The sequence below is a fragment of the Anopheles ziemanni genome, chromosome 2, assembly GCF_943734765.1.
Source record: "Anopheles ziemanni chromosome 2, idAnoZiCoDA_A2_x.2, whole genome shotgun sequence".
NCBI lineage: Eukaryota > Metazoa > Arthropoda > Insecta > Diptera > Culicidae > Anopheles > Anopheles ziemanni.
In genome coordinates, this window is record NC_080705.1 from 28,199,356 (window position 1) to 28,223,522 (window position 24,167).

The following is a 24,167-nucleotide window of genomic DNA, read 5'->3' on the forward strand; positions in this document are numbered from 1 at the left end:
CTTTTCGGAAATGTAATTTCGCCTCGCGGAACGGGTCACCAAACTGAACCAACGCCGACCAATGACCGAGTCATGTGTTGGCGGTGTTACCTAGTGTTTGTTTTTTTTTAACATACCTTTACTCTTCTTTCCGGAATGAAAGTTGTTGTGATGCTTTCCTGCCTCTTTTCTTTTCTTTCCATCGTTTTTCTCATTGCTGTCATATCCAAATGTAAAATTGTGCCCGCAGTAGGCGCAATCAATCCGCCCGAAAAGGCCAGCACATCTTCCAGCATTAGCCGTTATCAGGCGACCAGTTTATTGATTTGTTATCATCGACTGACAGCGCAACTTTCCCCACCCGTCTTTGCCCTCATCGCATCCTGTCCGCGAAGGTTTGTTTATCTTTGGCCAATGCTCGGCCCCAGTGGAGTGTAGGGGGGCTTACACGACGTGTTATCAATCGCGGATTTTTTTCGTTGCTTTGTGTGTGAAAACCAACCTACGTTTCCTACCGAGTGCCGGCTGCCACGAATGGAACAGAACGGAACAACGGGTCCGTGTGGAGATAACAAAATCGAACCACCAAAGTGTAGTGTCCGCGTGTCCGGCTCACGGTGATTCACGGGCACGGTTATCGTGCAGCATGAAGGAATCGTGTATATTTTTTCGCTGCACCCCATACGTGCTATCGGCCGGGAGGGCATTATCGCAAACGTCTGTTCGGGTGTGGTTTTTTCGAATGTAATTTACACGGCTGTTAATGTTCGGAAGTGGTTTACTGAAAAAAAAAACCGGGAAACAAAAATCAAGCCTGTATTGAAACTTCCAATATTCCTTCCCTCATGCCAAACATGGAAAACTAGTGCCCGTAGCAAATATTTCACCAACCAGTGTTTCCTCCCATTTCCCCAGCGGTGTAAAATTGTGCAGTAGTACCCAGGTGAAATCAAACGGTTAAGAGCATCGAGTAGCCCGGCTAAAGCGTGAGCGTAACCGGCAATTGGTTAGAAAGTGTTCGTTTAAATGCATCTAGTTCAGGCGGAAGCGCGGAGAACCCAATGAGCAGAAACATGAAGAGACAGCTGGAAAAGTTCAAAGAGGAGATCAAATCGAATCTTTCGCGGTAAGTACGGCGCCACCGGGAAAAGGTCCATCGATAGCAATGCCATTTTGGTAATTTTTTTAGGAGTTGATGGTTCGTAAATTATATCCCAAACATTTCCTTTCCCTTCCAAATGGTTTACAAGCATTCGATTTTTTATTGTCAAACTTGGTAGAATAATCGCACTTCATTTTCTACCGACAAGTTTCGCATACAAAACATCTTAACCCTTCAAGGCTCAGCGCTGCATTGTTCGTTGGAGTACTTGAAATCTTGGTCCTGTTATGCCATTTTTGACAGAGTACCTATTTAAAGTTAGTAAAATGAAGATGACAGTTTCCACGTTCCATAAAATTATACGGTATGAAATTTTAAATTCATCAACCGATCAAAGGCCAATGGAATATTTATAGTAAACATGGTACAACATGACGGAGTAACAACGTCAGCAGCTGTTATTTTTCGGTTCAACAAATAAAAAGCCTAAAAAGCTTAGAAAATATCACACAACGTTAATGTGTTTTTTCTTCATTACTAAAGTGTTTGGCAGCTAAGTGTTTGAAGAAATTTGAAAATAAAAAATAAATGATAAAGTCCATAAAATTTTTAGCTGTGCGATACTAAACGCTTAATAAAAATAATACACATATGGTGATATAAGAAATGATAAAAACACTTGGTGGTGTAAAAATTGAAAACGTTGTTCAATCTTGTTCACCAGCAAAATGTATTTTTTTTTAATTTTTGAAAGAGTCATTACCTTTAACACATCTATTACGATTGGAATAACAAGCTTGTTTAATGCAACGTTCTCTGTGAGCTTCATATTTTCGTATACTTGGAGCTTCATATTTCTGTTTGTTCTAAAATGTAACCTAAAATGATTGTTTGATAACCTTTTGGCATCACTCGTACCTTTGAGGGTTCGTTGTACTTCCGGAAAAGCCAAAAAGTATTACATCAGATACGGGAGCTCGGAGAAGAGGGTGTAAAATCTTTTGGCTTTATAGCATTTTACCTCACTTGAATCACAATTTAGCGATACACATCCGCACAGTCAGCTAAACATTTCTCTTCTTTCCGTCCAATCCACCTCTCTTCCTCCCAACGTTTGTCGCTGTTCGCGCTTTGCCTACCGTCTCGATGCAAATGAGGGCGTTTATCCACTTGCTCAAGCAGTTGCCCCAATCAATTCGGTTGTCGGTTGATCACCGCGAAACATGTCGTACAAAATGTGGCCGGCAAGAGAAAGGGGTGAGAGGCAACGAAGTGGTTTGGGCAGTGTGTTTGAATCACTTCTACTACCACCATCAACATCACCACCGTGTCGTCAGCGAGTATTGAACTTTTCACGGCCAAACGCAGCCGGACGCGGTCGTGCGGAAATTTTCCGATGCCAAGAAGGTGAAGGTAACACGGGCATCACGCTCGGCAGGTCCTTCCGTGTTACCCGCCCGCGGCTATGTGTGACCGGTTGTGACCATATGTTTCCTTTGGCAAAATACGTACATGCACACACGGAACAACGCGGACTCATCGCTAATAATTCTCATCATTCAAAATCATAAAACCCTCACCGGGTTGCCTCTTGTCCGACGGTCGGGTGGGGGTGAGGAATGTGGAATAAGAGTGGCCGCACGGGAACATCTTGGTTCTTCGTCGGACAACTCCCTCATCCTCCGTCGCCCTCCCCCACCGGCGTTCCGGAGGGCTGCATTTACTGGCGTATTTGTTTTGATTACCTCACACACACACACACACACCCTCTCTATGGCTCTTCACCAAGCACCCATGAAAACGGAGCTGGGTCTTGACTGATGGTTGATTACGGTTATGTGATAATATGCGCAGGTTTACCGTCCGCGCCATCCCACCTCCCCCTCCTTCACAACCGGTTGGATTTGGGAATAGGAAAACCCACCCAACGGAACCGGTCCACAAGTGGCCTCCGAGGCAATGGATCGGGCCGTCAAGAGCCGATAAAAGATGTTAGCAAAGCAAACAAAATGAGGTTTAGTACCGCCGAGGATCACTGTAAACTATTCGCTGTTTGTATTTTTATCAAGAAATTATCAAGAGTTGTTGATAACAGCCCTTTGGTTTACCCGTTTTCAATGTCACTTTTGCTGAAGCGGAAATGGGTTTCGCCCATTGCGTTCAGTACGGTTAAAGAGAGTCTTTCGCAAAAGAAATTTTAGATTTCAAGTTGATTCCAACTCGATGGCGAAGAACGGCTTCCTCCATCCACCAAAAACAGGAGCCAGCCAGTGCTAAAAGCTGTAGCTTGGTGGGCGAAAAGAAATACGAAGAAGATCACCCTTAGCGGGCGAAAAGCGGACCGGTGACCGCATGTCCATAGGCGCATGCAAAGCAGGAGCTCGCTGGAACCGAGAAAACCGGACGGTGACATGACGTGCCGCCGCACGATGCCTAACCCCGAGACGGCGAGAAACTTCGAGGTGATTGAATAATCTTCAAGGCCTTAATCCGACCGTTTGTCGGGGGATTGATAAGACACACGGGTCCTCCGGCACGTCGGACGGTTCGGACACTCCGGGGGACAATGTGATGGGTATTTGGGGGTGTAATTTTGTCAGAAATCACCCCAATATAGCCCTTTAATTCATCCCAGATTTTTTTTTTAAATAAAACCCTTGGATGACACTTTTCCCTTTCGAACGTTTATCTTCCTCGCAAGACCTTCCGATGGGATGCGGGGGGAGATCGATTGTGCCGTTGGTCACCGCCATCGATGGTAGATGGAATCTTATCTCAACGCCCAACCGGAGGTACTTATGTTCCCCCATGTGTAAATGTGCGCACCAAAGTATATTCGTATGGTGACAGAAAACGCCTGATAAGCGTAAATGACATCAATGACGTGTACGATGGAAGGCAGTTTTGGTCGCCGTCCGCGCGATATGATGGGATATTTTTGGCGCCCTGTTCAAGCTGCTGGGATATTTCGCCTCCCGGCAGATGGTTGAACATAAATTGAATCGATTCATTTATTGTTGCCCTATCGGCCAGCGATTAAGATATGACGGAGGGAGTGTTGATGTACATTTCGATCAAATCGGTAAAATGGGTTGAAAAAGCCGCAAATGTGCGAAGTGAAGGATTTTTAATGGGACCCTTTTGGTCACAGATTAATTTGGCTACAATTTTTTCGTTCAGACGCAATTTAGATTGTTACTATTTAAATTTTGCTGAAGTAATTCTAAATGATCCATTGGAAAAAGAGATCTCAACTAGTGTTGTGCTTTATGAATCCTTAGGCGATATTCATTCATGTGAATATTTCATCTAAAATTCATTCAGATTGATTCATCAATCGTTTCGGGTTCGATTTTTAGAACCTTTCATTGGCGTGGATCAAGCGGCCAAAAAAAAAGTGGGGCCTTTTCAGTTCAGTGTTCTGTTCTTTTATATTTTATGAACCTTTGGGATTCGTGCATCTCTCGTGGAAAGTGTCCACAGAAACAAAAACGAATTATAAGTTGATTTTCTAATAATTTTGTTAACATCTGTGTTGTTGTGTTCTACCATAAATTTATCATCGCTGGGAGTATCAACAGCTACCTTCTGAATTTTCCATCGAACAATCACTTTTTGGCATTAAACGTTGTCTGCAAAGCACATTTTGCTTCTCTATCATAAATGTTTACCTCAAATTCATCAAATGACTTACAATTTAGTAATCATCTTTAGTTATGTATTTACTCTAAGAAATCAGTTTTCGTAAACTATGCTATTTTATGAGCCGTAATGAGTACATTTGCAAACATTATAAAGCTCAATTGGGAAAGTGATTTTCTTTCAGTTTTCATAAATTTGGGGGAATGAAGGCATAAACCGTACGTCCGCACCTCTTGACTTCAATAAACCCGACCATTTACAATACGATGAGCAATTTCAAGCTCCAGCTGGGAAATGTTAAACAAACCGTGCGGTCGGTAGTAAAGTTGGCTCATACAAGCCGTGTAATTTCCCTCCGAAGAAAGAAAAAAACACCATCACATCTAAATCAGTTTAATATTGTATGACGAAAAGGGATCAACCTCCGCGGGCTAACTTTCTCAATTTACTGTTCAATTATTATGGGCCAACGGCGGCGATTCGATCACCTCACCGACGTTCAAGGTGACCACCGGCAAGGTTTCGGTTAAGCGGTGGGAAATTGGCGTTTCCTTTCGCTCCGGGCGCTCGGCTTCGAAACTGGCCGATTTTTTCGGGATGCTCCAGTTAGTTTCTCCCTTACCCGGTTTAGGTAGAAGGTGCCCGACCGAGGTGGTTTTCAAGGTTCCGATCCGTTCTGTCCCCGTTTTGCGTGTTGCCTACGGAAGAACCCGATTTTTCGCCGTCCACCCCGAGGCGGGTGTTCGTGCCGGGTATCGATTTGGCTCGGGAGTTTGGGAACAGTTTGGGGCAACTCGCCCGAACGAGGTGGGAATTCCGGCAAAACGGAAGAAAACCCACTGCAACATCCGGTAGGAGAGCGAACGAAGCAGAAGAAAAAAGAAGGCAACTTTTTGGGAAGAGCACCAACGGCGGTTCAGAACGGCTTTGTTCGGGATCCATCGAGACCGACCGTCTGGTTTGGCCGTGGGCCGGAAATGCGCTAGTGCCGTTAATTGCCGGGACTTAAGTGGAAGGTAGACTCGGTGCTCGCAAAATTCCTCCGCAACCCTCCGGCTTTGGTTTTGATCGACCGGGACCAACTGTGAAGCTGTCGGTAATAATTCAACGCGTTATTATTAGAACCACATACGAACTGGACGCGAGTGGCATGATGAGATGATCATGAGGAGGAAAGATTCATCCCGTTCCGTGTGCCGTCTGCCCGCGATTCGTTTTTCTTCCGTTTTGGGCGTGTGGTGGAGAGCAGTCGGCAAGTAATAGTAAAACAAAGAAAGAAGACACAAACACAACAGAGTTGCAGTTTGCACGCGCCGAAGTTACAGAGTTGGCAGTTGCCACACCTCGCAGGGACAAGAATGTCTGGAGTCTGTTGAAAGAATCTCGCTCTCGCACGTCGTCTACATTCCATTCCGCTTCGCCGGCAACGATGTTGCTTCGGGAAAGTCTTTGGATTGGAAGGCCGATTAGTTCACCGAAGTAACAAATTCTTTCACATTCTGGTCGAGTGTTGAACATTTAAACTGTTCAGTTCACAACTTTTTGTCTTTAAAGAGTCGCATAATGACGAATGAAAAGTCCTGGAAAGCAGCCGCAATGAATGTGTTTTCAATTGAAATGAGATGTAAAACATATATCTGAAACAAACAACAGAAACTCGATTGAAACTCATAATGGAACAAAACCAAATTTGGAAGAAATTATCGCAATGAATTTCCATGAACGGAACAGAGTGATAAACAAAATCAAACTGATTCGTGGAATCATAGAAAACCACTTACTTGTAATGATATTTGTGCAAAGAATAACCAATCATATCGAACGTTAAAAATAATAGGTTTTAATTAGAACAGAAGATCGTTTCTGCAAATAATAAAAGTTGATAGTTTTTTTTAAGGTTAAATGAGTTATATAGAAATATTCGAGCGAAATACAAAGTAAAGTCGTTTGTGTTCAGTTTCTTTTTTTTTACAGAAAAATAAAATGTCTGCCCTATTCCGCATCATATGCTTAAGCTATCCGACACCAGCAGATGGTTTATTTGAGTGAGTTAAGTTAGCTTTTTGATGGTTGATCAGTATTATTCAAATCATCTCTTTCTAGTTTCTAATTAGATAATCAAACACATTTTATCTACATTGCTTGCATTCAAAGCTGTTAATGGCTGTTTCAATTAATTCTTCTATGTTTTGCTGCACGCTTTTATGTAACCAAACGAACTGACACTCTAATTTTTGCATGATCACACGATCATCAACAGTGCGCGGGGATTACTTCACGCTCCGTGCCATTTTGCCTTTTCTGGCTAGTATTTCCCTCCTCTCAACCCCTTGCCGCGCCCGTCCCAGAAGTTGCCGGAGAAAACGCTACCGGAACCGTCCCGTCACGGATTGCCCGGGCCTTCCGAGTGACGCGATTTACGGGTGAACTTTTGCCTGTCGCATACAAAAGGCCGGGTTCGCGGACCGCACCATGAATAAGTAACGCGGATTTTTCCCTTCCTTTGCTGTCATTCGCCATTTTGTCTCTGTGCGCTCGGGAAAGAAAGGTCCCATCTCTCCCGTTTGGACGCGATTTTGCTGAATCGACCGTGGGTTGAGCGCGCGAGACCTTTACCGGTTTTCGGAGTACTGGGCCTTCCCGCTTCGCTTCCTCTCGATCCCGTGGCCTTTCTTCGGTGTCGCGGCGTACGCTGGAAGATCCCATCACGGCGTTGTGCCCACCCACCGGCGGCCGGTGGTGGGACGTTCCCGGGCGAATGGTTTCACCTAGTAGTGGGATTCGCGCAACCAGAATCAAGGATTAGTCACGAACCGGAAATGCTGGGGGGGGGGGGGAGCAAGACAAAAAAAAACAAAACAAAACAAAGCAAACCGAAGGGAGCCATGTTGGATGATGTGCGACCGACTGTATTATTTACTCGCTCGGTGTGTCGTTTTGTGCCAAAGCAGTCGCCAAATCTGTCAGCTCCACCAGACGCGCGGGATTGACTTTCGCTTTCGCGTTTTGTTGTGTGTTGCGTCGTATTTTCCCTGGCTCCCCCGAACGATGATGGCGGCCGGTCGGTGAATCAGTCCGCTTGTGGCGCTGCAGGCTCCGATGGACTGATTTTCTTTCTTTTTACCCCTCTTTGGGGGCCTTTTTACGGTGAGAACGGGGGGCTGAACATCCGCCGTTCGTAGCTGGAATTGGATTAGTTTAGGCGAGTTATTAAAGGCTTATGTTTTTCCATTTGGCATTTTACAGTTTCGACCAAATCTCTTTGCAGGTTTTTACTGTTGCCTTCGCCTCATCGAGGGGTTTTTGTTGAGCGCACACGACGCGGAAGCATTGGTAATTAGAGCTGGCAATTTATGGGCAAATTAATAAATCGATCTTGAATGGATTTTTATGGACAGTGAATGTGATTTGGCTCCGTTCCCCCCCCTTGGGAGTGATAAATGCAACTTTGTTGCCTTTAAACTTATTGATTTTCCATTTCGAGTGTTTCATTTGGAGCACGGGCCGATTGCCAGCGGCCAAAAATGGGCTCCGCGCACTCACCATTAATCATCCATCCACGATTTGCGGATCTCCCCATTTTAATTACCAAGCGCGCGCGTTCTGGTCTTTGTTTCGGGTCGCATCCAAGATTAATGGGCTATTTTTGGAGCGGGTTTTGCGAAAATGCTACCGACTCCGATTGCTGCCATGTGCGACGGCGCGAATATTTAGAACTTCCAGTTGTGGCACGGTTCCAGATTTAGGGAGACCGCTTCCCGCAGCGTGACTTCCGGTGGTCGGAACGGGAGACACGCAGGTGCGTTTCCATCCTGTGCGGTGAACGGGAAAATTGGCCATCGATCCCCCGGGTCGGGTCGGTTTGGGTCAGTACGGTGTCCGGGGAGGGATGAAGCGGAAAAGTTTGGCAAATATATGCCTTACCACTTGCGCCAGAACCGACCGACCCTTTTTTTCTGGGTCAGTGCAATAAAACGAGTGTTGAGTCCGTGTGTGTGGTGTGTGTTGGTCATACTTGCTAGACATCCCCTCCCCCCGAACCTTTTCGTCCCAGTGCGGCTCGGGTTCAGTGTGTCAACGTTTTCATGTGATCCCTTTTCCGGACGATGTCTATATGGTCGGGGTAGCGAAGGGATAATATTTGCTCAATTAACGAAATTGGCATTTGTGTGTCGCCGGGGATCGATGCTGTTGCGAATGGGATGCGATTGGGATTCGTGGCCAAGGGAAGGTTTCACTTCAACTTTGGATTGGAATTTTCCACCACGTTCGACCGTTGCGCTTTCTTATCGACACGTGCATTAAATAATCGAGTTTGATGTTGTTGTTTTGAAAACAAAATTCCCCATATCTAATTACATTTGGCGGGTGAAACTAAAAAAAAAAAGAACAAAAAACACACTGAAAGCACTTAATTATTATTGTTATTGCTATTAAACAAGTATGAACCCTAATTAAAATATCTTCAACCACTTTTAGAAGGAGAAACTCACCCCGATCACATTATCGCTCCGACGACCGCACAGCTTCGATCGATTGCTTGCTTACGCCATCCATGTTTTTGGGCCGATTACCTCCTCCGTGGTTTGGGCGAAGTGGAAGGAAAACTTTTACTTCTTATCGTCATCCCCGTGGGGCTAATGATTCAACCCACCCCCGCCCCGTGTAGCCGATGATGATGATGATGATAGTAATTGCGCACCCAAACGAAAGGAAACCACAGATCATTGATCCTCTTCGATATGCAAGAGTGGCGGTAATGAGATAAAGAAACAAATAGGAAATTGATAGGAAAAACCGGAGGAAACGAAAAACCGCCCCAAGCACACATACAAACATAGAGGGTTTCGACGGCACCCCGGTCTCTGGATTATTTTGGTGGCCGGCTCGGAAGCGCAGTTGAATTTTTCCGGCTGGGATGGCTGCACATGATTTTGTTACATATTTTCCTCTCCTGATGCGATGCTCAGCTCGATCTACGAAGGTGCTCGATCTTTTTTTCCGCCTCATCAGCACACAGCTGTTTGCGAACGTGTTGAGTTGAGGATGAGCCGACCGAACCGTTTTCATTTCGTTTCGTTCCGTTTCGTTATTATTTGTGTTGCTCAACACGATAAAGAGCTGAGACGGCACGGAGTTTGCCGGAGATCGCGAGCCGAGGGTGTCGATTCGACATTCGTGATGATGATGATGATGATGATGATGATGATGATGATGACTGTTGCCTTCCCCTTGCCGATTCGGGAGGCAAGAAAGATTATGCTTCTTTGCTCGCATCGCCCGGTTGTGCGCGAGTGCTTTTGATTTATACTTCCTCATGGTTGCCCGGTTCGCAAACGGATTCCATCCCTCCTACCCGGGTTTTTCCCCGCTCTGCCCATTGGATCGATAGTCGAGCATACTCCGCTTGATCCAGTTGTGCAGTTTTGTTTGCTCGCGGAACGCCTGGGCGAGCTGGGCTCAATTTGTGTAGAGTCTTTTCATCCATTTGCCTCGCATCTTCGTGTCGATTGTTTTCTTATGACTTCGATTCGTGCCTATTTCGCTTCCTTCCCCAACGTCTTGCTCTCAGTTTCAATCCGAAACTTTTCTTCGGGAGCATCGAAACCGAGTGTTTAATTTTTGTTAATAGCAATGTATTTCCTTGCGGCTCCCATCGTGTCCCACCTTTGTTGCGCCATTGCGAAAGGTGCCATTTTGCATCCATATAGTTCACTCCAGCGATGATCCGACGGAAAGTGTGTTTATTTCTGAGTGTATGTGTGTCTTTTTGTTTCCTTCCTCTCCTCAAGGGGTGAGGTTTTTCTTTCCAATTCACACCCCATTGTGGTGTCCATGGGCTCGTTTTTCTCTCGTCTCTATTTATTGTTTTCGCGCTTCGTGTGAAATCTATGCTTGCTAAATATTTGCCTCTTTGCTTTTAATACAGCCACCGGATTATCTCACCCCCTTGGCCGCCCTCCGGTCTCTTTGTGCACGGTGGATTTGTTTGGTGGGTGGCTTTGAAGGGTGAGATTGGAACAGAATAGCTGAAAGCTTATGCTTATGTCGGCAAGAATAAGTACTAATGAGCTATTTCAAAACCAATAGCAGGGCGTTGTTGGCTAGAGTCTGGTTTGTTTGGGGTGTGGCGCGGTTTTTTTTTTCCACAAAAGCATGCATTTTATTATGTACAGTTTTTTTTCTCTTCATGCTGAAATGTGTTAGCTCATGATTTGTGGAGCGAACTGTAAACAGTTCAGGGTCACTGCAATATATTATGAAACAATTTAGACTGAAAAACGGTGTTCCAAACGATCAACTCGGACATAAGGTCGGGGTTAAATTATATTTAAATTGTTCCCAGGAGCACGAGCCAAACCAATTAAAAAGCGTAATCCTACGAAAGTCCCGGACCGAATTGGAAAACGAATGCATTTTTGCATATTGAAAACAATTTATCTTCCCCAATGCAATATGTCATCACCACCACCTTTCGACTGTTGAGTCATGGTTCTCGGTAAAGGCCCTTTTTGTATGAATTACTTCTGTTTGTCTACCTCTGCTTGCTGAGAGGGAACAGAGGCAGATATTTTTCACATAATTCAGCTTTTCCCCCTTTTTTTTGGTTTCTCCAATGTTCATTCAGAGCTTCTGTGTCTGTGGCTGATGCAATCGAACGAATTAAATTGTTGCAGTTCCACTGGAAGCTAGCTCACAGAACGGAACGCAAATGCTTCTCCTCTGTTTTCCGTCACATGGTTGCGAAAAGCGTGGGGGAAGCTAAACTGCAGGGTTGCATTTCCTCACTACCGGAACGTTCGTGAGCTAGCAATGGCCGTTCGCTTGGGAGTGGAAATGATCGTTTTTCACAAGCACCACAACCACGCACATACACGTGTAGGGCAAGATGAAGCAATAATAAGTAATTTCCCAAATTATTCATAATCAAGGAAAGCATCCCTATCTTTGAAGTTTTTAATGTTGAAAATTTTATTGTTAACAATTTTAAATTTTTTTTAGCATATGCCAATGCTGCCCTTAATAATCTTGACACAGTTTAAACATGATTAATTTTTGTGATACTGTTACAAACACTTTCAACGGCGTGGAAATGGAAAAGAATTTTTAGGAAATGTTTGGCAAGAAGCAAAACCAAAAATTTACTCTTTTTTCCCGGTGCTTGTAACATAATAAAGTTTTTCCCGCTTTTTCACCCTATTTGTCAGTTTTTTTAACTCTAATCGTTCCCTTTTCATCCGACAGGTGCTGTTAGAGCGATTTCGGACTTATGGGTCCGAATTGTCTCTGACAAATACTTTATTGTAAATTCTGAGGGTTCAAATTAATTTTTTAATATAAAGTTTTGTTTTATCGGTTCAAAAGTTGTTTCTGATGATGAATTCAATAAACTGGGTATTTTTAAGGCAAACTAATTATGTTTTTATTGATCCCACATTCAATGTTTGTTATTTGACAAATGAGCAATTAAATTGTTGGTTGTGAAAAGCTAGAATATGTGCTGATATTTTTCAAATGACAAAATGTCACAAAGTTCATATTAGGTCAATAAAAAAAAACGTAGACGAGTCTTATGTTTTTGGAAATGGTAAAGTTTATGTTGCATCTATTAAAAACCTCATTAGGCCGTATTTGTTGTCTTATAATTTTTCAAATTATATTCAAGTGAATTTGCCCCACCGCTGCCTAGAGCCCTCCATTCTCCTATTTTTGTGCTTGTACGCGAAAAGGTGCATGATGGGCCATTTCTTTCCTCGGATCGGAGGAACGCCCGACACAAGACGGAAAAGCTCGGCAACGTTAATGACGTTCTCACGTCAGCTGGTGAAGCATGAAGGGGAGCAGAGACAATATCGTCTTTAAGACGCGACACCGCGATTCACTCTCGAGCGGAGGTCGGAGATGATTGTTGCATCGCAACATCCTCAAGGGTTTCGTCCGCAAGACAAGCCGTCTGGCGGGGGATTTTAATTGTTGTTTTACCCGCACACCGGTTTGCTGCAATTATTGTGTGGTCCGACGAGAGACGATCGTGTCTCGCTCGCTGCTGAAAGTTGACAATCACCAAGCGACGGAGTAGATACACCGGAGGAGTTGACTTGGCTGCTCGCTTGTTAGTCTAGGATAATTTATCGACTAGTACGTGACGCCGCTGCTTTGTCGGGCGATCTTCCTCCCGGTCGGCCCATTCCAAAGAAGTTCGAAGGGCAGACACGATGACACGATGAATGGGGGATCTATTTGCAGTGTATGATTACTAAGAAGTCAACAAACTGAACCAACTGAACCGCCTTGATATTTGCAAACATTGAGTGCCCCAAGTCACTTAGGCGAGTCACTCTGGTGGACACATAACGGTTTGGCAGCTTGCTGCTCGACTCTTGAGGCACCATGATATGGGTATTTTATTGCCACGCCTCTTTACCCCTACCCGGCGAGCGTGACTGATTGAATTGGTTCGAAGGCCATTGGCCAAATTTATCACGCATAAAAATGATAATAAAATATACAGCACGATCGGCCATGAATGTGTTTTGCCTCCCTTCCATCTCGGCGTCCAGCTGTTGGCGGGTCGTTGTATAAACAACCCAAGGTGTGTTTACGGTCGGTTAAATCATTGGCTTTTTTTAGAACATAGTATCACGACCGGCGGAAACGGTGGCAAAGGCACGCGAACCATGATGAAGTAGTTGGCTTTTTTCCCCTCCCCAACTGCTTGGGAAGATCATCTCACGTTGTTGTATCTTGTCCGTAACATAAATGCGGATGGCAGGCTAATGACATGCAACGGATGACCACATTTACATGCGATTACATCGGAGCGGGAAGGGAAGTTGGGCTTGTGTAAGAGAGTTAACCTTCATGTGTCGTGCTTTTTTTTTCTCCCTCCCCCCACCTTCTCCGTAGGTCCAGCAAGGCGGAGAAAAATGCTGACGGACTGCAGGAGATCGAGCGCGAAGTCGACCGGTACAAAGACGTCCTGCAGAATCTGAACAAGCGGATAGCGACGAACGTGTCCGCCGGCCAGCCACAGGATGCGGTGGTGCGCGAGAAGCGCTGCAAGAAGGTGCCCGAGTTCCAGCTCGGCCAGCTGATGGAGGAATCGGTCAAGGATCTGCCCGATGGGCTGCTGAGGAATGTGCTGGACACATGCGGTAAGGCAAAATGCGATCGATGGGATGCGTTCCACAGAAGACTTGTTCTTATCCATCTTCTTCTATTGCAGCACGCGTCGAGAAGCTGATAGCGACGGAGATAGTCAACAACGAGATGAACGTGGAGAACTCCGTCAACCAGAAGCTCAACAAACTGATCGAGACGCACTTGAGCCTGATCCAGAAGCAGAAGCGCGTCGTCACCAAGTGCCAGCAGGAGTACGAAGCGTCGCGGCAGAAGTATGATGTAAGTGCGAGCCTCACAACACAACACCCTGACTCATTCGCTGGCCGGCTCGGCGTTCGTTGTTGCGCACGCGAAATTGTGTGCGTCTCATCAAGTGGGTGGGGGAGGGAAAGCCATGTTGAATGCGGCTGGTGGAGGATGGGTAGAAGAAAGGGGAAACAATGTTATCTTCTTTCTCGTTTCCTATCCGAATACACTCGGAAGAGCGGCTGACACAGCTACACGTTGAATGCATTGGGCCCTCAGGGAAGAGTATAGTGGGGTCAAAATGCGCAAATGAAAATTAAACATTTTTAGTTGTCCCCTAGCTTATGTCAAACAACGCACAGAGAAAGAAATTTTGCTAACGGTTGGCCAAGCTTTGTTTGTTTTGAATGTGGGTGGTGAAAGGTTTGTTTTGAAAGGTGTTAATGATGTTTGTGCATAGAAAAAGTAGTTGGAAAAGTTGGAATGCATATCCACTTATTTTATGTATATTTTTCGTTTATATACATCCTTACGACATAGCTGTTATAGCTTCGAATCCCTGAGAAGAATTCCAATTCCAGTTGGGGATTTGAGTAACGGTGACTTTTTGACTAGCAGTTTATTATGACATTGGCGTTGGAATAATATTCATTTTAAGTACTATGCTCTAACAATGTTTCTTTTCTCATTTGCTTTGTAAGCAAGTATTCATCATAGCATCTTCTTCTTCTTCTTCTTCTTCTTCTTGGCGTAACGACCTCTTGGTCATGCCTGCCCGTTAAGGGCCTACGAGACTTGTTTCCCTGTCGAATCCACGCCGTCGAGGTGGTGAGCCCCGGCGCTCATGGGCCGATTTTCTAACCGGCGCTACCGCTCGGCTGTCGCGGACCCCCGTCATCATAGCATCAAATATTTTAAATAGTAGTTGAAACAATAGTTTAATAACTATTACTTTGACAAACAACATACGTAAAAGTAGCTGCAGGTGAAATCATCGATTCCAATCTCAAACTCAACTTCCCTCAAACAGTCCTCAAGTTACTCACGTTTACCCCGCCTTACTCTTCGTGGCTTAGCGCCGTAATCTTAACTCGCATTTATGTGGTTTTTTGCAACGTATGGTGATGTTTTGTTTGCAACGCAAACTAGCCTTCGTAGCGTTGGTGGCGCTTGGTAGTGTTATGATTCAACCATTCCCCACTGATGATGCATCAATTCATGAGCTGAGTGGTTTATCGTCCAGACAGGCATCGATCGGACGGTTGATCGCTTTTAACTCCCACGGCGAATCCCATAGGAATGGCGTCTTACTACTTACTGAACACTTTACTTACTTCGGTACGTTTTGTTTCGTTTGCTTTTAGTCGGCCCAGCGGAACAGCGATCAGGCGGGCAATCAGGCAAAGATCATCCAGCTGAAGGACGACCAGGAAGAGCTGCACACGAAGCTGGAGAAGGAACGGGATCTGTACGAGTCGTGCATGTACGATCTGCTGGCGGAGGAGGAAAACATTGCGCTGGTCGTCAAAGAGTACGTCAAGCACCAGGAGCTGTACTTTACCTCCGTCCTACGGGAGGTGCAGCACACGATGAGCAGTATGGATGGGTTGTTCCGTAAGTGTTCACACTTGGTTGTTCCCGTTCCCCTTTGGCGCGCCCGAAGCTTATCGATATTGATGGCGTTTCTCACTGCCCGCAATAGGTCGGAATAATAAGCAACTGTTCAACACATCCCTGCGGGATCATCTGAAGACGACGAATCGTAAGATCGCTTACGTGATCGAGCTGTGTGTGTGCACCCTGCTGGAGAAGGGTCTGTACGAGGAAGGGCTGTTGCGGGTTGGCTGTGGTAAGTTTCAGCTTTTTTGCTAACGTGTCCCGCGAAATGCTGCCACGCGCTGGCGTGTTTATGTTTGTAACGAACCCCGGGGTGACGAAAACGATGAACGACTCTCCCGTGCCGGTTTGTAAATTCATAACAAATGTAAATTCATTGCGATAAGGTTTGCTTACGGTCGACCAGGTTGGGCGGGCGTGACAAACGTTGAATACGGTTTATGTCGATCTATTTACTGTTGTTTCGAAAATCGAATAGTTTTTTTAAGAACCATTTCCCTATATGTTCATGGGGATTTTGTTCTTCTGTTACCGAATGTGTTGAATGGACCACATCGTGCATCCATGTTTGAATCATTATTTTGATGGATGCGGCGTTTTTGCTGACCGATTTTGTCTAATACAGATTTTTATAACAAAAATAATTTTTTTTACATAGATTGAGCAATAAACGAATATAATCAAAGAAACAAGAAATGATTCGATACGAATTTAATTGTTTTTTATATGAACTTTACTAGTTCGCTTCGGGCAACATTAGTTGAAGCTGTTGATTTCTGATTTTGAAGAAAATTTTATCAACGAAATTACATAAACATTTAAAAACGTATCGTTTGTAGAAATTTCTCGAAACAATTTTAAATGTGCGCACGTTACCGGATATGGGCATTATGAATCAGGTTCAAAAAACAAGACCTACAATCAAAAAAAGTTAAAAAAAAGTGTCAACACAAAAACAATATCAAAACGAAATAAAAAAACAACACAAGCAAAAGTAATGGTGAATTTTCTTTACATTGGTTTTTCGGATATCATGTTACACGATCACGGAAAAAAAGCTATTTAATATAAAGCATTCGTTATGTTCTAACTGAATCATTTAATAATTCTTTTCCCTTTCTCTCCTTTAACTTTGCTTTTAGCATCATCCAAACTGCGGCGTATGATATCCGCGATCAACGCAAACTACGTGTCCCCGCCGCTGGCCGACAAGTATTGCGATCCGCACGTGGTGGCCGGTGTGCTGAAAAACTACCTCCGCAGCCTGCCCGATCCGCTGCTGACGTACGAGTACTACCCAAAGTTCGTGCATGCGGCGCAAAAGGCGAACGAAACGCAACGCAAAGCGGCCATCCTGGACGTGATCAACCAGCTGCCGAAGGAGAACTACGACAACCTGCGCTACCTGACCAAGTTCCTGTCGTACCTGGCGGAGAAGAACCAGGAGAACAAGATGTCCACGCAGAACATCGCGATCGTGATGTCGCCCAATCTGCTCTGGTCGCCGAAGGAGGACGAAAACTACCTGGACAAGGTGAACACGACGGCGACGGTGAACACGATCGTCGAGGCACTGGTGGCCGATTGGTCGTTCTTCTTCGACGGTGAGGTGCAGTTCTATGTGAGCATGACGCGCGATGCGCTCTTTCCGGACAACGGCGGGTTTCCGTTCGACAAGGATCAACCGCCGGTGCGCAGTGTGTTGCATTGCCCGGCGGTGACGGCGGCGGCGGTGGGCAGTGGTGGTGATATGATGTCCCGATCGATGTTTGTCACCCCGGTCACGGGCGGTGGAGGAGGGTCGTCGACGTCGGCGGCGTCCACGATGGTTGGAGGTGGTAGTCAGGATGAGTTGCGCCTTGGCCGTGGTGAGGGTGGTGGAGGAGGAGGCGTTGGTGGTGGTGGAGGGGCAGCGGCCGGTATATCACATTCCCGCAGCAGCAGCCACGATACTAGTCTAATTCTAATCAATAGCAGTAGTAACAACAATAGCAGTAGTGGCAGCACCGATCAGCTGAAGAATCGCAGCCGATCGAACAGCTCGCTCTCGGATCATTCCAGTCCGCCGCAGGAGAACAGCCCCAAGCTGCCGGCCAGACGAAGGCACAACAAGCAGGTGGCCCCGACGCCCCCGAGCAATAACCACAACCATCATCACCAGCAGCCGGGCAAAGGGGCATCGAGGGAAGTGAACAACAAGCTGCAGGCGTCACACTACTTTCGGCAGTTGAGCAGCAGCACGGGGCCGGCCGGTGCCGGGAACCACCACCATCAGCATCAGCATCACACCACGGACGACGAGGGGTTCGCGTCGCTTCAGCATCACGCGTACAAACAGGCCCAGGCCGAGTACGAGCGGCAACCGATGCTTCGTGCCGAATCCCACGACAATCTGCTGAAGCTTAAGACGACCGAAAAGATCCCGCCCCCACGGCCCGCTGCCGTTAGTGCCGACAGTCAGGCGCTGGGCAAGATAAAGGCCAGTGTCATGAACAGCACCCAGCAACAGCAGCCGCACCAAAACAAGCAACCAAATGCGCCCAATTGTGATATCAACAACATTAGCAGTAGTAAGGAGAACAAGGAGAACAACAACCGGGCGGCCGCAGCCGGTGGAGGTCCATTTCCTCCACCGCCGAAACCGGTAGCACTCCCGCGGACAACCGTACCGATGGGGAAAGGTACCAACGGTGGCGGCACCGGCGGTGGTGGTCATTTCGATCATGAACCGTCTTCACCGGGGGGTGGCCTTGGTGAAGCGATGGGCAGTGTGACAATCCGGGAGAAACCCGTCATTCCCGAGCGGCCCGCCACGCTAATGCGTCCGATGAGTTTCAAAGGGTCCATTCCGGAAATTTCTCGCGCCCATGAGGCGGTCGTCGGTGGTGGCGGTGGTGGAAGCAACAACACGCTCGGTTCGGCAAGTTCCCTAAAAAAAGCGCAAAGTTTCCGTGGGGAATCGAACCGCGTGGCGTCGGGGGAGAAACTTTCCTCCACCAGCAACGCCGCGGAAGCCATCGTTGGGACGCTGGAACGGACACAGATCTACAACATCGACAAGCAGCAGGTCGCCTTTATCGATGTCGTTGAACGGTCGGATGAAGATGGCACGAAAACGACGAAGCACTCGACGGGTACGCGCAAGGACCGCCCAGAACCGTTGCCCACCGTTGTGAGCCATCTGTTGGATCCGAATTCTTCTTCGACCGCCTCCTCTTCCTCCGCAGCACCGCACGGTACGCCGCCGCTCGCGATGATGGAATCGACCGGTTCGCTCGGTAGCGACATTCAATCCCCAGTCAACCCGATGCCACCGCCTTCCGTTGGGGTCGGTAACAACAACACCACAACCACCACTAGTCTACAGCACGTACCACAGTCGCCGCGTGGCATCGATCAGAAGATCAAGCGACCGCAGGTTCCGGCACCGCCTCCACCGGTTGGGCGACCAAAATCTTCCGACTCGACCGACTTATAACAGTTCGGGGAGGTACTGATCTAGTAGAATGTTGCGGCTGAGCCTCTTGTCACTCACCCCCATTGATTCCTCCCTAAGTGGTGGTGTCGCTACGGCTTCGTTGTCGTTGCTAAATGTTTCAATGTTATTCGCTAGCGTATCGTGAAAGAAGGAAAACAGTGCACTTTTCTTTTCGAACTTGTTACACACGGAGCGGTTAACGAATCGAAGTAGCCCATTTAAAACGCTTCTGTATTTTGCATTATTCCATTATGTGCTTGACTTTTTGTCAGATCTTTTTGTTTCTCCTGAATAACAATTTCCCGTTTGACATCCGCTTTCCAATTCGATGCCCCCATTTATTCCCCAGCTTTTCTCCGAACACCCATTCGTTATTATTAAGTTCTCACCGGCGAGCGCTGTCTGGGGAAAGATAAACTTCACTGACCATATACGAATGAATTGATGATGAGTTTGACCTTCGAATCGCCTATTTCCACTGTTTCGGACCTTAATTCTTTTGCCCTAGAATCATTGAGATTGTGTTTTAATGGAGAGAGGGAGAGAAAGAGGAAAAGTTGAAAACAGGTGGATAAATCACATCACAAGAGGAATTAATAAAAGGAAGATCGTCACGCACACACACACACACACACATATACAGAGACACATTGTGGAGCCCCTTTCGGAAATGATTCGTTCCCTTACCCATTTCCTAACCCTGCCCCATCCTTAGGAATGGGTATTCGGTTTTGTTGAATATTTTTTAATTAATTTTACTTCTCGTCCTTCACATCTCCAACACTGTCGCTTTACGTCCCGGTGTTTTTTTCGAGTTCCGACTGAAATGTGTGTGGAACTATTTTCCAAAAGCTAACTGGCTTTCGGTTTGCGGCGTTTTGATCGCGCTGCACAAGAAATAAAGCAAACAAAAATAAACGAAAAAACCAGAAATCGCTGGCCAACGGGGAGAGGGAAAACATTCGCAAAATGCTTATTCACAAATTGAAATAAAATAGTGAAAAAAAAACCACACGATAAATGAAAAATGTAACTATTAACTTTGGGGTTTCCCCTTTCCGCGTGGTCGCCGGCATCCTCGTAAACCCATGGGGCGCATCGTCCCCGAGGGACATTACGTTGGCCTTCGGTTTCGTTCGCTTCACGGAAATGGGTTGCAATTGGCTACGTGCTTCTACTGTCCTTCTGGTCTTATTTTGATTAATGGCCCGTCTCACACACAAAAACACACATACACACAAACACACAGCCACACGTGCGCGCACGAACGAGGGTCGAAATAATTCTTTGAAAGGAAATTGAATCGAACGACGGAACGACGAATGAAATCGTAAACGTGGCATCTTTCGGTTAAAAGAACTGAAGTTCGCGATGGCGGTGCCTCCATTTGGGTCGTAAAAAGCGCGCGCCATTAAATGGAGGCTGCGGGGCAACCGTCTACCTCAATATGGCTCTGATCGCTTGTGGCCATGTGATCCTTTTTTCACTTTGGAGGTGCAGAAAAATACAAGAGAGTATCTGGTGTGGAAGTGGGAAAAGGATTTTCGGAACACTGATTGGGAGTTTCGCAAGGAATGACCGTGTCAGTCGTGGAGGAAAAACTCACTTTCCAACACACCAGTCAGTAATTGTTTAATTTACTTTTCCGCCCTCGGGAAAACGAAACGTAGTACAAGAACTATCTGGCGGAAAACAAAAAAGGGACGTAAATGCAGTGTCATTTAAACGATTGTATAAAATACTCCGCGTAACCTTCGACGGGTTTTGTTCTCGACTCGAACTAACGGAATGCCAACGGGGGAAGCCTTTGGGAAATGTGCTTAAATCACACCAATTTACGTGTCAAGCCAACATTACACGGTACTGCAGATGGAAAGTTAATGAAAAATGATGCTGTTTCTTCCCGGGTCAGGTCAGAAAATGGATTATGGCCAGTAATGCAGCGCCCTTGTTGATGCTGAGCAGGTGATTTATGGCATTTGAAAATTTTGTTTTAATCTTTCCTGTTTCCAATTGACAAAAATATTCAATTTATTTCTCAAAGCTTTTAACGCAAACTATATTTCACTAGTTCCTTCTATCGATTAAAAGCATATACAATAGGCCTTAAAAAGTTAAATGAATACTAAAGAACGTCACCAGTCTTCGGAGAAAACGAAAGTACAGTAATGTGAGATGAAAATGAAGCTCTATCGAAAGTTGCTGCTTCCACGTATGGAGTAAATGGTCAGGTTACGAATGATAGACAATTTTTGCATACCAATTTTCATACATTAAAAAATCCTTAACAACATTTCAATCACAAAACATATCACACGCTTTTGCTAGGATCAAATATTCACTCTAGTAGTTTCATAAAATGTTCCCTTAACGTGGCCTTGCGATACTCCTTAGAGTACCAACAGGGACATAGTTAAACTAGCTATGGTAAACTTTTTTTTCCAATCTGTCCCGTTGAAGTGTTCAAAATTTACTTCCATTTTGCAATTTGCGTTATTTCCGAGACATAAAGAGGCCTCACTATAAAGCAGTTATAAAGAAAGGTATCACGGAAAACGGGAAAAATCACGAGCAAAACAAAATATTTAGTTTAGTATTGTCTCAATTTTTGATTCAAAACTAGTCCGGTGGTTGACGGAAAATCACTTTGAAGGGTCTATCATGTGGAACCCTGAATAAATTTTAATCAACCGAAATATCTCTTTCAAGCCATTCAAAAAAGGTAAACGTTTTTTTACTGTAACTGTCAAAAACATTCCCACGCCGCGTTACATGGTTTGCTGTGACCTCTCTTTTTCCGATCTTGGATGGTGCTCAAAGGAATAGATAAACTTTTCTTTTAAAGAAATTAGTGAAAATTAATAAAAAAAACATCCAAAACTAAAAAACAAATGAATGATTCATAAAACCCAATGCTGGGTTATCTTTCATAGGATTTAAACGAACGCAATTGAACAAAAAGTCTACAAGGTACGTACAATAGATCCGTACCGGGGGCTTCTTGTTAGTGTCGTAGTGGTTAATTGCCTCCGAAGCCAAAGGACTAGTTCAAACATTGCATGGCTTAAAGCAAATCGGGTAAAATGTTTCATACAGAATTTGCAATTACAATGTTGCAGAGCAAGGCAGCACTTGTAAAGCTTGAGCAAAAGTAAGCGTTCCTTTTGAGATGGAATTACGAAGTGCTAAGGGATGGTAGGGCTACGCAGAAGGTTACTCGAAAGCACTCGCAAAGGCTGATTACGGCTGCAGCCGGCCGGAACGCGTAATCCATCCGGGAGATCGCAAACGTCACGTCGGCAAGAAGAAGATCACCCCAGCATGGGTGACGGGCCGGGGGGGTCTGGTACATAATTTACATCACAAATCAACATCATACCCGCCTGTTTGCAAAATGCTCGCCCATCCCAGCCAGCCCAAGCGCGAGGTGCATGTCCAGCGGCAGTTACAAATAGAAGCGAAAAATGAGAACCACCAAAAAGGGAGCAAAAAAAACCAGGGCGGGAAAATTGGAAAAGGTTCGTGGAAACGCTGCACCGCCGCTTGCGGTTCCTTTCATTTTCTCTCTCCCGTCCCGGGTTCGGCCAATTACTATCGGGCCATCGGGTGTGGAGCTAATTTGGAACTCATAGCGAATATGCACAAGGCCGGGCGCTGGAAGATGTGGGGGGAGGGTGGACTGTTTTTCCCAAAAAATATGGAGCTAGATGGACGGATGGAGGCGTTCTTTTTTTTTTGTTTGTTTAAATGTAGCACGTGGATGCGGCGGTGGTGACCCACTGGCGGCGTTCGGGTGTCACATCCGGAGTCGACCGATGACGGGGTGACGCACCGCGCCATTGCCCGAACACCCGTACGGGAGTAATTAGCATTTAAACAAAATCATCATCAATATTCATTAAAATTTGTTACTCTCGCAGCTAGCTCATAAAACGCGCGAACCGCAAGAACATCATCATGTCTGTCCGAGTCGCGAGTGGACCGTGGTGTACCCGGGCCGGGAGGAGCTTGTAAAGGGTGAGGTGAAATGAACCAAAAATTGGTTATCACGCGCGCGTGTGTATGTGCGTTTTTTTATCTTTATTTGCTGCATTATGCACGTGTCGCGTGTTCATGGGGTTCGAAATCTGTCTTTTTTTTCAAATTTGTTCTTTTAGCTCCGCGCAAAACGACGGGGGAAAATGGTGACCACAACCACCTGACGTTGACGTGGACGTAATAAGCTGCAGGCGGTGAAAACCGACTCGCCCCGTTTTTCCCTGCCCTCCCGGGCTCATTTCCATCGTCCGGCACCGACAAGCACCGCGCGTCATTATGCTTTCAGGTTGCGTACCGGGTTGGCCAAAGTCGCGTGCTGTGTGTTTGTGTATGTGTACGATGATAATAAAATATTCTTTTCGTGTTTGTGGACCCTTTTTGGGGAAGTGGGTGGCGGAGTGGTCACCGCACGTCCGAGAGAAAACCGCAACGGAGCTTGGGAGGGTTGCTTTGATTCTCCCGACCGGAACCTAACTGAAAACCGAGGCTGCTGCGTTTGATGATCGGTTCGGACGTGATTATGTTGCGAAGGGGGGCGATGTTGGTGATGATGACGATGATGATGTGTGGAAGTTCCACCAATTGTTCGTGTGCTTTTGTTTGTTCGTCACTCCGCAGCGATTCATGTTTACGTGTAAATGCTAATTATGATGAAATGTCCGGTGCTGTCTCTTTTGTTTCGGTACGCTCCTGTCCCACTCCCCCCGTTCGGCCGAAAGCTCTCGATGGTTCATATTTTTCACCGAACTGGCATAATTTAATTGTCACGTACTTTCCCGACGTAAAGGGCTGGGTTTTTTTTTAAATTTTCTACTAATAACTCTTCCATTCGGAAGGTTCGCACACTCCCGTGCACAGTATTGAGGCTTTTACACATGCACACCTTGCCCAACAGCAACCCGGTAGAGCGTCGCCATTGGCAACCCCTCGGTACATCGTTGC

At 45.9% G+C, this 24,167-nt stretch overlaps 1 protein-coding gene across 1 annotated transcript; it reads left to right on the top strand.

Annotated features, from left to right (window-relative positions):
* The first annotated feature begins 974 nt into the window (after window positions 1–974).
* LOC131290559 (SH3 domain-binding protein 1-like) lies at window positions 975–19,259 on the top strand. Its single transcript, XM_058319720.1, has 6 exons — window positions 975–1,105; window positions 13,631–13,878; window positions 13,950–14,125; window positions 15,457–15,706; window positions 15,795–15,941; window positions 16,852–19,259. Exons 1-6 carry the CDS (start codon window positions 1,041–1,043, stop codon window positions 19,185–19,187), a joined length of 3,222 nt encoding a protein of 1,073 aa, XP_058175703.1. The 5' UTR covers window positions 975–1,040; the 3' UTR covers window positions 19,188–19,259.
* The last annotated feature ends 4,908 nt before the right edge of the window (window positions 19,260–24,167 follow it).